Genomic DNA, 14,657 nt, shown 5'->3' on the forward strand with positions numbered 1-14,657 from the left:
TTACTACTTTGTCCCATACTATATAATATTTTCTTCTCCACAAGTCCTAATTACTTAAGATCAGAACGCCAAATATCTGTAATGGAGTCTAAAAGTATGGAAAATGGCACATCCTCCTCACAGTTACAAACTCAAATAACTAACTTTTCAGAGTCTCCCACAGTTCCAGCTAAGCAACAACAGAAATTTAACGCAAGACAATTTTGGCCGGATATAATAAAGACTCCGGCAAATCAATGGATATTCACTTGTAAAGAGATTATTGATCGATTGAATACAATTAATGAAAAACAAAATATTCCAATCAATGAAACTGAAAAGATTATGGAAAAATGTCTGTTATATTTTTATACTCTGAAGAAAAAGTTGAATTTGTTCGATCACACTTATACTGCCTCAAGTATTCTATTCTTCAGGTTTTGGTATATTAATGGGTTGCCAAGCAATTTATTAACTTGTATTCATATATCACAAGCTATTCTAGTAACTGCTTGTAAAACAACAGAAAATAATAGACCATTAGATGCCTATGTGAAGGCCACTTGTGAATTTTTGTTCCAAACTATACCCAATTTGAAACAAAGGTTTAATATGGATAAATTAAAATGGGAAGTAAAGGATAAATTAATTGAAAATGAGAAAAGAATACTTTGTATATTTGGTTTTGATTTGAATATTGACAACCCAAAAGAAATTATTGAAGATATGTTTAGTGGATACTATAGGTATAATAGAGATTATGATTTGCCACAAGAGTTTATGAAAATATTTCCTAAACTTTTACAAGAAGCAAGAAATTTTATTATTCAGGCTGTGACACAACCAATATCATTGTTATGTGATGGATATACATTTGTTGCTCTATCGTTACTATACTGTGGTTTACAATATAAAGAAAAAGTAGATAATGAATTTAGATATCCAAAAAATTTCTTTCAAGGAAGATTACATATATTCATTGATCCAGAAAAGTTTCAGAATCTTTTCACAGATTATAGAATACTAGAAGAGAATTTTTTTGATTTGAAAAGTAATAAAGGCAATAAATTACAAATTAAAAAAGAAACAATTTTGTCAGTAATAGATGAAGATGCGAAGCAGAATGAAAATGAAAAAACTAACAATAACGCGGAAATCAGTTTACATTTATACTCTCAAAATTATGAAAGTATTAAGTCGGGTGAAGTTACTAATGAATTATTAGAGTATCTTGATACTAGAGTGAATGAGTTAGAAGAAAAGACAATCTTAGATAACCAAAAACGTTCTTCTAATGATACATTAAATGAAGAAGTCATCATTAGTAAAAAAATGAAAATATAATATTAAACTATTTATTTTTTGTAGAATTAGATGATGAAAGAAATACTTATTATAAAAAGAAGTTAAGTTTGGATACATTTAAAATTTAATGATATTTATTAATACACATAAACAATTTGAATCAAAACTATTATACTTTTGAATATACGGGTTAGATTTTATCTAGATTTTGAAACTCTCTCGTATATTTCAAGAAGTTCAGAGTTCAACTTATTATTGTAGTTTTTGATATAATATTCAGCCCAGTCATCAAACCATTTATAACCAGAAGTGTAATCTGTCTTTTTATCTTTCTTTTTTGTACTGTTGTGTCTTTGCCACACATGGATGTGTTTTAATCTAATATGAAACTGCTCCTTTTCTGAGTTATGATTTGTGAAAGTATCTACCATTATTAACTTTCCATTACTGTGTGTTATCAAAAATTGAGGCAACGATCCAGTAATTTTACCTGCATTAAGCCTTATTATAGTGTCTTCATTTACTTTTTGACAGACAAGTGCAGCAAATTCGATACACTCTTTTTCTAGTTGGACAAGAGCCACATTTTGATAATGGGGAAACCGATTTAAATAATATAAATAAAGAGAATAGAAAAAATATAATATACTTACCTGGACATCTCCATGTAAAGTAATGTACTTAATGAGATTTCTTATCGTGGTTATGATACTTGGATCCTCAAAAAGTTTGGAATTCATTACTACAATAGTCTTTTCAATTATATCTACTAAAGAATTTCGATTTACTTTTAATGCAAGTCTAAAATATTTCTGTGTGTCTGCTACTTCATATTCTTTTAAACTACATTCTAAAGTAGTAATGAAGTACTGTAATTCTGTTAAAACTTCTAACACTTTGTTTACTTTGTACTTTTCAGGTAATGTTGTGGACTTGGATGTGTCTGAAAAATCCTTAAATGATCTTATAATACCATATAGTAAACTCTCTGAAATAATTTTTTCATCTAAAACACTTTTTTTATCTTCCTTTAACTTCATCCATTCAAAACTTCCATTTTCACAATAATCTTTTAAAAAACAATGTGCACAGTATATATTACAAAATAATTCAATATCATTCATTGTATTTAAATTGACTTTGATGTTCTTATGATGGTTATATTGTTTCTCTAAGTAATATAGTAATTTAAGACACCATCTAAAGGAGTCAAACGCTTTCGTATAATTTTTCTGATAAAAATAGTCACATCCCATGAAGCATTTAGTAAGTAAGATAAATATAATTTTTTCTTGGTTTGTTTTCAATTTACGAGCTAGCCATTTTGCTTTTAAACCAAAAGTGAAATTGAAATATTTGAGTAATAGATTTTTAGAACTGTTTACAATATCAATACTAGGGTGATAAAATATCTGAGAAATTATTTCTTTCGGAGGTAAATATAATATCAAACTAAATATGTCGATAAGCCCTTTTATTGAAGCTTCCTTAGTGGAAAAATCTTTGAAAATTGATGCTAATTTTATATTACAGGTGTCTATCCAATCCTCATAATTGTTCGACATTTGTCTCTATAGTTGTTTGGTTCAATCATTGTATTTTGTGGTATTTAGAGAGTTTGTGACGTTTAAATTTCCCAATATGATTAATAAATTTTTACGGTGACAAACGTGTTTACTTTTTCATCTTTTCTGAAAAATCAAAAGGAAAAACGGATTGTCTTTGTGAATATCTAACTATACTTGAGAATTTTGTTATAGATCACGAGAATAATATAAAAGCAGTCATTATATAAAAAAAGTTACTTCTCAATAAAAAAAGGAATAGATACAACTTTATATAATATCAAAGAACAGAAATAAAAGATCAAAATAAATTCTATATGCTATTATTACATAAATTCAGATAAATTTGTGGTTGTCATTGAGGGTAAACCACCTCCTAAGAAATCAAGCATCATATGCATACCACCACCTCCACTGTATTCGTCAACATCTTGTGGCAACACCTGAGACACACCTTCTAAGAACCATACACGATCTTTAACTTCGGTTGTAAACCCATGCAACATCTTGTAGTAAGATCTCATAATTCTCATCGCATCAATATCACCAGTCATAAGAAGTGCTAAAAATGTTCTATCTAATAAAGCAGGGAAAGCAAAGACTCTTAAAAGAAAGTCCAACTGGTTCTTTTCGCGATGCAATTGATCTAAATATGCCAGAGTTATTAAATATGGCGAATCTATCTCTACAGGGTAAAGATCAGATATGCTTTCATCAAAACAAACTAACTCAGAAATAGTTCTATTTTCCTGGCTTAAGACGTCACTTAGATCACTTAAATTTACTGAAATCAAGTTATAGAATTTAGAAGATTCTGCTAATGGCCATACTGCAGTTAGAATAGTAACAGCACCTTTGACATGAAAAATCCATGCAGATGTATTAGAGTCACTTGATGTCGTGGTATTGGAAGCATTTGCTAATGAATCCATTATAAGAATTAGAGATGATGCAACCAGTGCATCAGTATTTTCTTCTGATATTTCCAGAACAGCTTCTCTTAATAATTTTAAAGCTTCTAGTCTATGAGACGAGACATACTGTTCTAAACCTGTTTCAGTTCTTGATAAATGAGAGGCACTAAATGCTAAAATAGTATGCATAAGGAATGGATAGTCAAATGCTAGATTTGGAATATATGTTTCCCAAACCTCCGGTCCAGATATCCCAGCAGCAGTAATTGTTTTCCATACTATGGTACAATAATGATGAAACAGTTTAATATCCACTAAATTTAATTTTGCAATCGTTGATAGTTCAATTAATTTGGATATAGTATTCAGAGATGAGGGGCTCTGCTCTCCAGACGATGAGTTCATAGGACTATTAGATTTAGTAATTTGTAATTCGTTGCTATTGATGCTATGTGTACTGCTACTGTTACTTATGGAATAATCAATTTGAGAATCTCTCAATTTCGAATTTATATCATCATTTTTATTATTGGTATTAATACTAGAAGGAATGTTATTTTTTTCAGTGGATGGGTTTGATACATTTGATAAAGTGGTTTCATCTAATATGTTTTTAATTGGATTTATACGATTCCCTTCTATACTAGGCGAAACTTTACTATTATGGCTTTCTTTATTAGTATTACTCTCATTATTTCTCGATGTAATTTGGTGTTGTTCCTCCTGTTGCTGTTGCATGTTAGCCAATGCCACCTCTGCATTATTAGCCTTTAAAGACCTATTATTATTGTTGTTATTTGGTCTGTTATTGTTCTTACCAAACGTTAGTAAATCAACATTACCATTTAGAAGTACATTATTATTCCCACTAAAAAAACTCATCAGTGTTGAGGAGATATTATTGATATTTTTGGAATTAGCTAAATTTTGTAATTCAGCATTAAAATAATTTTGTTCATATCCAGACACTATATTTATATTATTTAAAGGCATAGTATGATTGTTGAGATTGTTGCTGGTATTATTATTGCCATTATTTGACGAACCAGTCACAGGTAATACATTAGGAAGACTATTCAATGATTTGTAAATATTATTTGTCGATGGTGTCAATGTATTCATAGAATTAGAATTAAATTTATTTGGTGAAAAACTGTTATTCAACCCCCCAGGCATTGGTATTCCTAAAGATTGATCACTGGGCTTTGGAGTTAAACTTAATGACGTATTGGACCAAATATTATTATTGCTGTTCATGTTAGTTGGATTTGATGACATTTTATCGATTGATGAAGTGATGTGCGTTTCTAGGTTAGGTATAACCGGGCTGTTGGCAACAAGTGGTGGTAATAAAATACCTTCTTGAACAGAGGGTATGTTGAAGTTATTATTGTTATTGTTAGTAATAGTAGTTTTGGGTAAATTTTGAGGCTCAGGGGTATTTTCTTTTTTATTCATCATAGAAGAATTTATTTGAGACAGTAGTATTGCTTGTTGTTGTTGAAGAAATTGTAACTGCTGCAGTTTTTTCATATAATCTGTTGCAGATGGATCAGATAAACTATTTATTTCTTTTTGTGAAGGCAGTGTAGCAGTTGCAGGGGTGGTTGTGTTGGCAACAGCAGCAGTGGTAGTAGTACTGGTGATGGTGGTAGGTATTGTATGGTTTGAATCAAGTATTGGTTGATGAAGTTGTGTTTCTGATTTAATACCAGTAGGATTACATAATGGTCTAGTCTCAGGGGTAGAAGTATTATCCGTAGTGGATGGAGTCTTTATGGTACGTTTTCTCTTTTTTCTTGGTTGTGGTGGAGAATAAACACAAGTTAACCCCATATTTTGACATTTTTTACATCCTGGTTTGGTTTCGTCACATTTCACTCTACGTCTTTTACAGTTATCACAGCCAAACTTAGACTTATTGTGGAATTTTCTCTTACCTGTTGATGTTTTAGACACTTTTTTCCCGCCTATATCTATTAGTTCTACAGGTTTAACCATTGTTAACTTATATTTGTTGTTTGTTTTTCTATATATAGGTACGTGGTCTTTTTTTTTCTTTCTTTTTGATGGTAAACTTAATTTTGATCAATAATATTGCTTAATCTTAACTTGTGTTTTATTTTGTATGATCTAAAGGAAGAACGAAGTTTAATTATTTTATGAAAGATAACTCGATTAGTTAAAAAATATTTCAATGAATTTAATATTCCATGTCTTCCATTCGCCTTAAAGTAAAGAAGATAGATATATAAAGAGGTAAACTATAATTTAAATGAGAAGGAAAGGATGAAAATAAATTAATTATTCTTTTTTTATTTTTTTTTTAGCGTATTTTAACAGATTGTATTCTTATTAATAATAAATTCACCTAAGTATAAAAAAGCGGTTGTTGAAACCAATGTTTTGTATTTATTACAATAGTAGATGATAATACACAATAGTATTATTAATTGGTGTTGGATTTATAGATAAATGAATGGCTCTATATTTTGTTGTTGTTGTTTTTTTCTGATGTAATCAATGACAAGGATATTGTATTAAAATATTCTTTCAGCTAAGCCTGGCGAAAAAGGAGTTAAAGGTAAAGTAAAAAAAAAAAAAAAAAAAGAAAAAAGATCTTCAACCTTTCTGTTTTGTTAACAAATCTATGGTTATTTCCATGGCAACATGTGAACAATTTTGAATAAGTTGGTTTTAATTATTACCACTAGGTCGGAAAGTTGCGATGGTGTTTGTGGTGAATGTGGCATCTGTGATGAGCAATAATAGTGAAAAATTATGCAGAACAAAAAAAAATATCAAAAGAGAAAAAAGGTTTTTTTAAAAAAAAAAACAAAACAAAAACAAAAGCAAAGGGCATTATTTAAACGAGCTTAAAAAGAATAAAAATAGGTTTGTACGAAGTTGTATAAAAGTAATAAGATATCTTTAGGGTTTACTGGGAATGGATGATTATATTGCTCATTTCTACTAAGTTTTTGATAGATCTTACTTTTGTTTCTGGGGATTTGAAGTTATATACTATAGATATGTATATATTAGAAATGGAATGTTTTCTAGAAGTACATACTTGTTTAAACATAAAAATACCTATATCAATAGTGTATAAATCTATTTTTCTATGTGGTTCGATTAAATTAAATTGCTTAACAAAAAAAAAGAATCGAAGGCACATATAGACACCTTTGTTGACTACTATGCAGAGTCTCTTTTTTTTCAGGGTTGGTCTTAACAAAATCAAACTCATATTTTTTTTCCTTTTTTTTTTCAGGTTAAAAAAACATCACAACTCCACATCAAAAATTTTTCTTTTCTTTTTTGAATGTGATTTCTTGAAATCGTTTAGTGGTTTTTTTATTTTTTTGGTTTGTCTTTATCTGTTTTTTTTATTGTCATTGTTGTACTTTTTTTTGCGATTTTTTTTGTTTGCTTTGTTTCGTGGTGTAAAAAAAGGATTGAAAATAACAATATAAATGGCAATTAAACGAAAAAAATCGGACAATAGTAATAGGGTTATTCGTTTGTAGGTTGACATATTTTTCGTTTAAAGCACATAGAGATAGTAACTGCAATAAAATAGTACACTTCATCTAAGATTGGTGTAATAAATAGTTCCTTTATAGACTAAAAATCAAAAAAAAAAAGTTATTGCAGTGTGGTTGTAAGTGTTAAAGAACAAAGGTTTGCTTCTTCATGGTTACTTACTAAAATACATCTAACTTTTGTATAGTTATCTTTCGCTCTGATTCTAAAAATTATAATAAAAAACCTAAACACCTAATTTTAAAAGTTAAAAAAAAGTAAATGAAACGAGAGGATCCTAAAAGTAGTTTTTCCTAAAACCATAGTATTTTGGAAATTTTTATTAGATCTCTATTGAATCTTCTTCTCCAAAAGATTTGTAAACCCTAATTTGGGAAAACCATGGAATTGAAAATTTGTTACAAAAATCTTTGTTAGTCTGGAGGTGATGCGCAAAAGGGAAATAGAATTATTAATGGAATATCTTTGTCCTTCTTTTTCTTTCAGTTTCTATACTTATAAGGTTGCTGAACATAAATATCATGAAAAAAGAATATTTTTATAAGTACTCTGAAAGAAATGTCTCTTTTATTTTGTTAGTTAACTCCTCTTTTATCTTGATCAGCCAATATTTATACTGTATAAGACGAGCCCCCTCAATTTATTCTTGAGTATAAGGAAGAAGTTTTATACTCCAGTGAGTAAATAAAACAGACATATATTTTAATCAAATAATAATAATGGTATACATCAGTTGTATATTCTCTCTGGTTCATTCTCTATCACTCAGCTTGTTAATCCTTACATACACATACATAGTTTAGAGAAGCTTGTATGTACTTTTGAAATGTTTTTTCAATTCTTAAGTTCTTTTTTTTTTTGAACATAGTGTAATCTTTTGTTACAGTATGTAAAGCTATAACTTTTTTATTATTTATTAAAAAATCTAGAAGTAATAACAATCAAACAGATTTAGTAAATATTTGAAAGTAACTAAATAGTTTTTCAATACAAATGGTTCATCCTCAGCAAATAATTCAAAATTAAAACGGATTTGTGTAGAGCTATTTTTTTGTTTGTCAACAGCATGATAAAGAGTTCTCTTTAATAAATTTGGAAATGATGTTGCAATATTTTTCGTACTTGTTAAACAAAGCATTATATGAAGGGTTGGTCTTCAAAGGTGCACAGAAGTTATGCATAATTAAATTAAACTTAGAAGTTAGAGGACTATCTTAAAAAAAAAAAGCTGATACCTTATTCGTGTTGTAAGATATTTGTTAGAAAATGTGTAATATATTCTCAATAATTTTTTTTATTAAAGATTGTTTTTAATAAATTATTGGTATTTTTTTAAAGAAGCAAGATATTTTAGAAAAATAAAAAAAAAAATTGAGATTAATCTTTACCTGATTATAAGCATGGCATATATATTATTAGGTATATTCTTAGATAATTTCTTGTTGACGCAAAACTTCGGAATCAAAAATTCTATTAGAGTTCATTTTAGATTAATATAATAAGATAATATAACTTACAAAAGGATATCGGTGACATCATAAGTTTTTTGGGTATTTATAGCAGAAGGTTAGTGGTACTATAAATTGTAATTTTATTGCTTGGTTTTCTTTTTTTTATATAACTCTTGGAAAGTAGTAGCATTTGTATTTATTGTAGTCATGACTTAACTTATTAGTAAATTGGATCTCGGGTTTGTTAAAAACCTATAAAAAACAATGTATATAATTATATAACATGATTATGCATAAATATAAATTGATCTCTCTTCTTTTGATTCTCTTCTTAAATTTTTTCTTCTTGAAAAATATTTTTCTTTTCTAATTATCATTATTAACGACACAATAAAACAGTTTTTAATAAAGAAACCGAACAGATATACTGTCTATGTTTTAACAAAAACAATAGATAATTCTAGATTCACTCAGAATATTATATAATTTTGATGGTAATAACATCTTTATTTTACGACATTCTTGAAAATGCTCGTGTAGCTCAGTGGTTAGAGCTTCGTGCTTATAGTGATTCTGTCTGCCGCGTGGAATTTCTATGCCTATGGGAGTTAGAGGTTCTCTCATGATAAGCGACGCGACCGTCGTGGGTTCAATCCCCACCTCGAGCACTTTCTTTTTACTTTTTTTTGCGTGAAAAATATGACATAGCCAACTGTTATGTTACTATAGACGATCTTATAATCTCTTAAGTCGATAACGACATTCGTATTTTTTATCTTTACATATACAGTATATATATTTAGATAAACAGTTTTTCATATCTAGTGTAGTTCATCTGTAATTTACTTAATGTGATAAGTTTACAGTTTCGAGATTTTGCTAACAGTTTACTTTGGAAATATATTTATATTGATAAAATAAAGAAAATACATATACAATGTAGATGCGCCTTATAGTGTTAGGTGTAACATTAACTTGTAGTTGGACCAGTATAGCTATAAGTAACTAAATAACATGCCCTATCTACGCAATTATCTTTGTTGATTACTGCTACCATATATATTCACTTTTTTTTTTTTATAATTTCTTATATTTCAATCATAAAGGTTTGTTTAAAAATTCTTTTCTAAACTAATAATTAGAAGTCTAAACATCAATATATCATGGCCACTACATCCTAAAGCATTAACAGCCGTTCTACTTTTTAACACTCATTTATATGAATTTTCTGTTTTTGACATATTGTAAAATATTTTGGAATTATGGGTAAGCTAATAATTAGATATTTAACAATTCATCTTTAACACAGCTTACTTCTTCATTATTTCAAAGATTTCCCTTTGTGGTAAGTTCTGTTATTTCATTTAATGATCTTGTTGAATGAAATACTTATGTTAAATTTAGTTTAAATCTTTCGTGAGTGATGATAGGTCAATTTAAGAAATTTGATATTTAAGAAAGTTCAATCAATGGATCTTAATGTTATATATGGGGCTTGTATTGATGCACTTCAGAAAAGCAGAGAGAGATCAACTATTGATATATACAGCATAATACTACAAATATACTATTATAAAACTACAATAGGCGACACAATAGTATAAAATGAACAAAAATGAATGAAGGATCATCGGAAATTGAAAAGTTGCAAAAAATGTGAAAATTTTAAAAATCTTTTATGATGTTGTAGAAACAAAATAATTAAAATATGAATTACATATATTGATACAGGAGAAAAAGAGATAAAGAGAAAGAGCGAAACTGTGATTGACTACCATATTTAATAAAAACCTTTTTTTTTTTTTTGTTGGTTCTATTTGTATTTTGTAAAGTTAGAAAATAATGATACAGATCAAAGAAAGTAAAAAGAAAAAAAAGTTAATCGTTCTTTTAGCTTTATTTCATTAGTGTAATAAAATAATACCTTGGTTTATAAAAAAGCTCAAGAAAAGAAAGGAAAGACAAAGCTAAAACAAATTTTAAAGATGCCTATTGATCATGCTAAATTAGCAAAATTACAAAAGCTATCATCCGCAAATAAGGTTGGTGGTACCAGAAGAAAACAGACTAAGAAGACACATTTATTTCCGGATGAACCAAAATTAATGAATCAAATGCATAAAATGGGTGGGGTCACAATCAGTGATATTGCAGAAGCCAATTTTTTTCAAGAAGATGGTAATGTTTTGCATTTTGACAAATTAGAAAAATTTGAAGTTGCTCCAAAATATAATGTTTCTGCTATCTATGGTAAAGGCGAATTAAAACGTTTAGATGATATGTTTCAAGATGTTTTACCGCAATTAGGTTCTGAAGCATATTTTGCTCTATCTCAACTGGATGCTAAGATTAAAGAATTCGAGGAAGCTAAAAAGATTGAGGAAGCGCAAAAGAAAAAATAAATATATATATATAAATCAAATTATTCGGATTTAAATCTTTTTTCTTACTTTTTATTCCCTTCTATGTCAAATAACAAATTTTCTAAACATATACCTAGATCTATATAAGCACCAGATATGTTGATATTGAATGAAATATATTAAATATGATTTTTACTAACCGGTTAATTATTAATTGGTTTATATCTAGTAGCATAATAATATTGATAACTATATACTTATACCATCTCTATGTGCTCTAGCTATATATTCTTCATATTTGTCGCCGAGGGCCTCTTTCAATTTTTTTCTATTTCTATCACAGGTCAACGTATTACCATGTCTTTTCAAAGCATCTTTTCTTGCAAAACCTTTCCCACATCTCGAGCAAATATGTGGTAATATAAGCAAATGGCCTTTTTCATGTCGTTTTAACTCAGACATTTTGGTAAATACTAATTCACACTTATTACAATAGAATTTTTCTTCAGGCGGTTTTTCTGTCTTTCTTCTACGACCCAATTTTTGTGTAGAACGGGCAAGATTTTCAGATAATATTTGAGAGTCTATTGGTGTGTTATTTATTTGCGGAATATTGTCATTAAGAACAGAAGGAATGCTAATAGGTTTAAAATTCATCGCATCCATCATTGTTTGATTAGGAATGACATATTTAAATTTTTCTTGCATGGCACTATTAGCTACAGAAAACGATGATGACATGGCAGTTGGAGCTGGAGAAAGGGGCGATATATTACTTATATTATTTGCATCATTATTACTACTACTCTTACTCTTATTATTATTGTTAGTATTGCCATTAAGTGAATAGCTAATTATATTTTGATTTGAACTAGTTGGTTTCATTCTTTCTAATAATTCCCGTATAGTTGGATTGACACTAGATATTTCTTCTGATGTAGACACTAAAGCATCTATGGCTTGCCTAATAAATAGTAGTTCTTCGGACATTTTGTTCGTTTAGATTATACTATAGTCTTTGGGTGATCAGTTGTCCAGTTTTTATTGACTGGTAATGGTTGATTCCTCCAATATCACGAATCTTTTCTCCATACTGTCTCCAAAATGCTTAAGCTTTAAATTTCATAAATGATTAATGTTTCATAAATATATGAAAAAAATCAAGTGTGTATTTGATTGATTTCATAGATTGAAAAAAGAGTCATCGAACTTTTGTTTCTTTTTCATTTCTTGACAAAGACCCATACATTCATAAATGACTAATATTCGCCTTAACGGAAAATATATTCCGTATTTGGTATTCTGCTTTCCGTTAATGATAAAAAAAAGTAATCCTTTGGATTCAAATTAGGATAATTTAGTCAAATAGTATATAGCATGAGATACCAAGACGAACAAAAGTAGATGATATTGTCTCTCAGTTTTCATAGTAGCTGTGTTGTATATGGTATAAATCTATCGAAATGCTACTTTTTAACTTAAAATGCATGCAAAATTTATTAAACATTATAAAACTATTATTGAAGTAAATAGAAAACGTATCGTTGGACATTTCTAACAATGATTTGGTAAAAATAAAAAATAATAACTATGTAAAGAATGTGTAATTTAAGATTGAATACATAAATCAACAGTATTTTGAAATATTATGTTTTATTATAAACTTTAAAGTTTTATTGTAAGTACAGTTTTCAGTTATGGATAATAGTCTTCACATTTTTAACATAGGAAATAAGAACTAAAATGTAAGAAATATAGCAAGTTACAGATATTGTATATGGAGTAAATAATTTTCAATTTTTGCAGTTTCATATAACCCTTATTTCATGGATTGAGATAAGATTAAATGTTTTAAAGGCTTTCAAAAAAACCAATTTCTCATTATTCCTTATGCGAATCGAATAATTTCTAAGAGTATCTTATACATATAATATCGAAAGAATTTGCATAAGAGCTTAATATTTGGTGATTTTAATAAATGTAGTGTTTTTTCAAACACATTCAAATATTCGACTACTGCCAGGAAAATTATGAAAATGAAAAGTAATTAAATATTATGTCAAATAAAGATAATATTTGTTGAGTTCTATTAAATATACAGTTTGTTGAGTAGATTACTTATAAATTCTAAATAATAGGTATGAGCATGATCGTTTGTCTGAGAGAGAAGCTTTTGTATCATAACTATACAAGATAATTACGTGTTCACGATATGTAGTGAGTCAGTGAATAAGCTTTTCATCTGAATGAATGTATATATATATATATATATGTACATATATTTTATTATCATATTTATAAATATATATATGTATATATAATATAGACCAATTACTAGTTATACAACCTTAAAATAATCCATAACTAACTTTCGACCCATAATATTAAATTGTTCAATTTCACTGGGTAGAACATAATCACTGCTTCCTTGATTATATTTATTTTGTATTCTATCTTGTAAAATATCATCACTATCACAATTTGTTGTTGCTGGAGAAGAGGAAGCAATACTAGTTATATTTTCTTCCTGTAAAATAAGTGATGCATTATTATTGTTATTATGATGATGGTGGCTATCTGTGTGGATATTATGAATATTATTACTATCATGTTTTGTTATATTAGAATGACTGTCCATAGTTGAATTCAAAACTAGTGATGGATTAATGGTGTTAATATGGTTATTTGTTGTTGCAGAAACTGAGAAAGCAATAGTATTTTCAAAAAATGATCCTAAGTTATTATTATTATTATCATCATCTGTTTGAGAATGTGCTGATCCATGAATCTGGTGCAATGACGTGGTACTAGTTATTAAAGGTGATGAAGAAGATTCATCTGAATTAAACATATTATTTCCAGTTTGATTGTTATTGCGCCGGAGTAATAGTTTCTGCCTTCTAGTACGACGTACCACAACTGGTCTTACAATAGAACAACAATTGATTAACTCTTTGACAGATAGACCAGTAATTCTTGAATATAACTGATAACATTTCTCTCTTTCATGTATCATTTCACCTTCATTAGAACCAGTTGTGACATTACTCATTATAAATGCAACAACGATTAGTTTGTTCAAATTAAATTTCAAATTCCTTAGATAATTGAATTCAGCATCACAGCACTCTAAAAATTTGATTATAATACAACAGATCCTTTTAAATTGAGATATGGTAGCCTGAGATCTTTTTAACATTGTCTCTAAAAAATAGATCAATTTATTATCATCTATAGCTTCTAATACTTTTGTAGTACTCAATCCGATGTTTTCATCTGGTATTAACAGATTAATATATTTATACTTGATACCACGAATAAATTGTTTAACCATAAATTTATTCAATTGAGCAGTTTGTTCCTTCAATGTATGAACTATCATTACTGCTGTTAAAATAAAAGAGAATAAGGGAGAATGGAAAAGAAGTAATAGGGTGGTAAATGTAAGTTGCCGAACAGAAGAAGAGCAAGGAAAAGAATAGAAACTTAGAAAGTATAGGCTGCTAAAATATAGTTAAGTGAGCTTAGATAAAT

The 14,657-nt window shown here is 28.2% G+C and overlaps 6 protein-coding genes and 1 non-coding gene across 7 annotated transcripts; 3 read left to right on the forward strand and 4 right to left on the reverse strand.

The window, feature by feature from the left end:
- Positions 1 to 81: 81 nt before the first annotated feature.
- Positions 82 to 1,323, forward strand: BUR2 (Bur2p; the record flags this gene model as incomplete). The annotated part of the gene is made up of 1 exon (XM_064857571.1): positions 82 to 1,323. The coding sequence occupies one exon, from the start codon at positions 82 to 84 to the stop codon at positions 1,321 to 1,323; it is 1,242 nt and encodes a 413-aa protein (XP_064715409.1).
- A 158-nt stretch (positions 1,324 to 1,481) lies between these two features.
- Positions 1,482 to 2,849, reverse strand: ADY4 (Ady4p; the record flags this gene model as incomplete). The annotated part of the gene is made up of 1 exon (XM_064857572.1): positions 1,482 to 2,849. The coding sequence occupies one exon, from the start codon at positions 2,847 to 2,849 to the stop codon at positions 1,482 to 1,484; it is 1,368 nt and encodes a 455-aa protein (XP_064715410.1).
- Positions 2,850 to 3,175: 326 nt separating this feature from the next.
- ECM22 (Ecm22p) lies at positions 3,176 to 5,764 on the reverse strand (the record flags this gene model as incomplete). Its single annotated transcript, XM_064857573.1, has 1 exon — positions 3,176 to 5,764. The coding sequence occupies one exon, from the start codon at positions 5,762 to 5,764 to the stop codon at positions 3,176 to 3,178; it is 2,589 nt and encodes an 862-aa protein (XP_064715411.1).
- A 3,526-nt stretch (positions 5,765 to 9,290) lies between these two features.
- Positions 9,291 to 9,428, forward strand: PWA37_000921. The gene has a single exon. It is a non-coding gene; the product is annotated as a tRNA-Ile (tRNA).
- A 1,317-nt stretch (positions 9,429 to 10,745) lies between these two features.
- Positions 10,746 to 11,162, forward strand: EGD1 (Egd1p; the record flags this gene model as incomplete). The annotated part of the gene is made up of 1 exon (XM_064857574.1): positions 10,746 to 11,162. The coding sequence occupies one exon, from the start codon at positions 10,746 to 10,748 to the stop codon at positions 11,160 to 11,162; it is 417 nt and encodes a 138-aa protein (XP_064715412.1).
- A 210-nt stretch (positions 11,163 to 11,372) lies between these two features.
- MET31 (Met31p) lies at positions 11,373 to 12,113 on the reverse strand (the record flags this gene model as incomplete). The annotated part of the gene is made up of 1 exon (XM_064857575.1): positions 11,373 to 12,113. One exon carries the CDS (start codon positions 12,111 to 12,113, stop codon positions 11,373 to 11,375), a length of 741 nt encoding a protein of 246 aa, XP_064715413.1.
- A 1,348-nt stretch (positions 12,114 to 13,461) lies between these two features.
- On the reverse strand, positions 13,462 to 14,505 carry PWA37_000924 (uncharacterized protein; the record flags this gene model as incomplete). The annotated part of the gene is made up of 1 exon (XM_064857576.1): positions 13,462 to 14,505. The coding sequence occupies one exon, from the start codon at positions 14,503 to 14,505 to the stop codon at positions 13,462 to 13,464; it is 1,044 nt and encodes a 347-aa protein (XP_064715414.1).
- Positions 14,506 to 14,657: the final 152 nt, after the last annotated feature.

This window comes from Arxiozyma heterogenica, assembly GCF_036370985.1.
Source record: "Arxiozyma heterogenica strain weizmannii chromosome Unknown scaffold_15, whole genome shotgun sequence".
Taxonomy (NCBI): Eukaryota; Fungi; Ascomycota; class Saccharomycetes; order Saccharomycetales; family Saccharomycetaceae; genus Arxiozyma; species Arxiozyma heterogenica.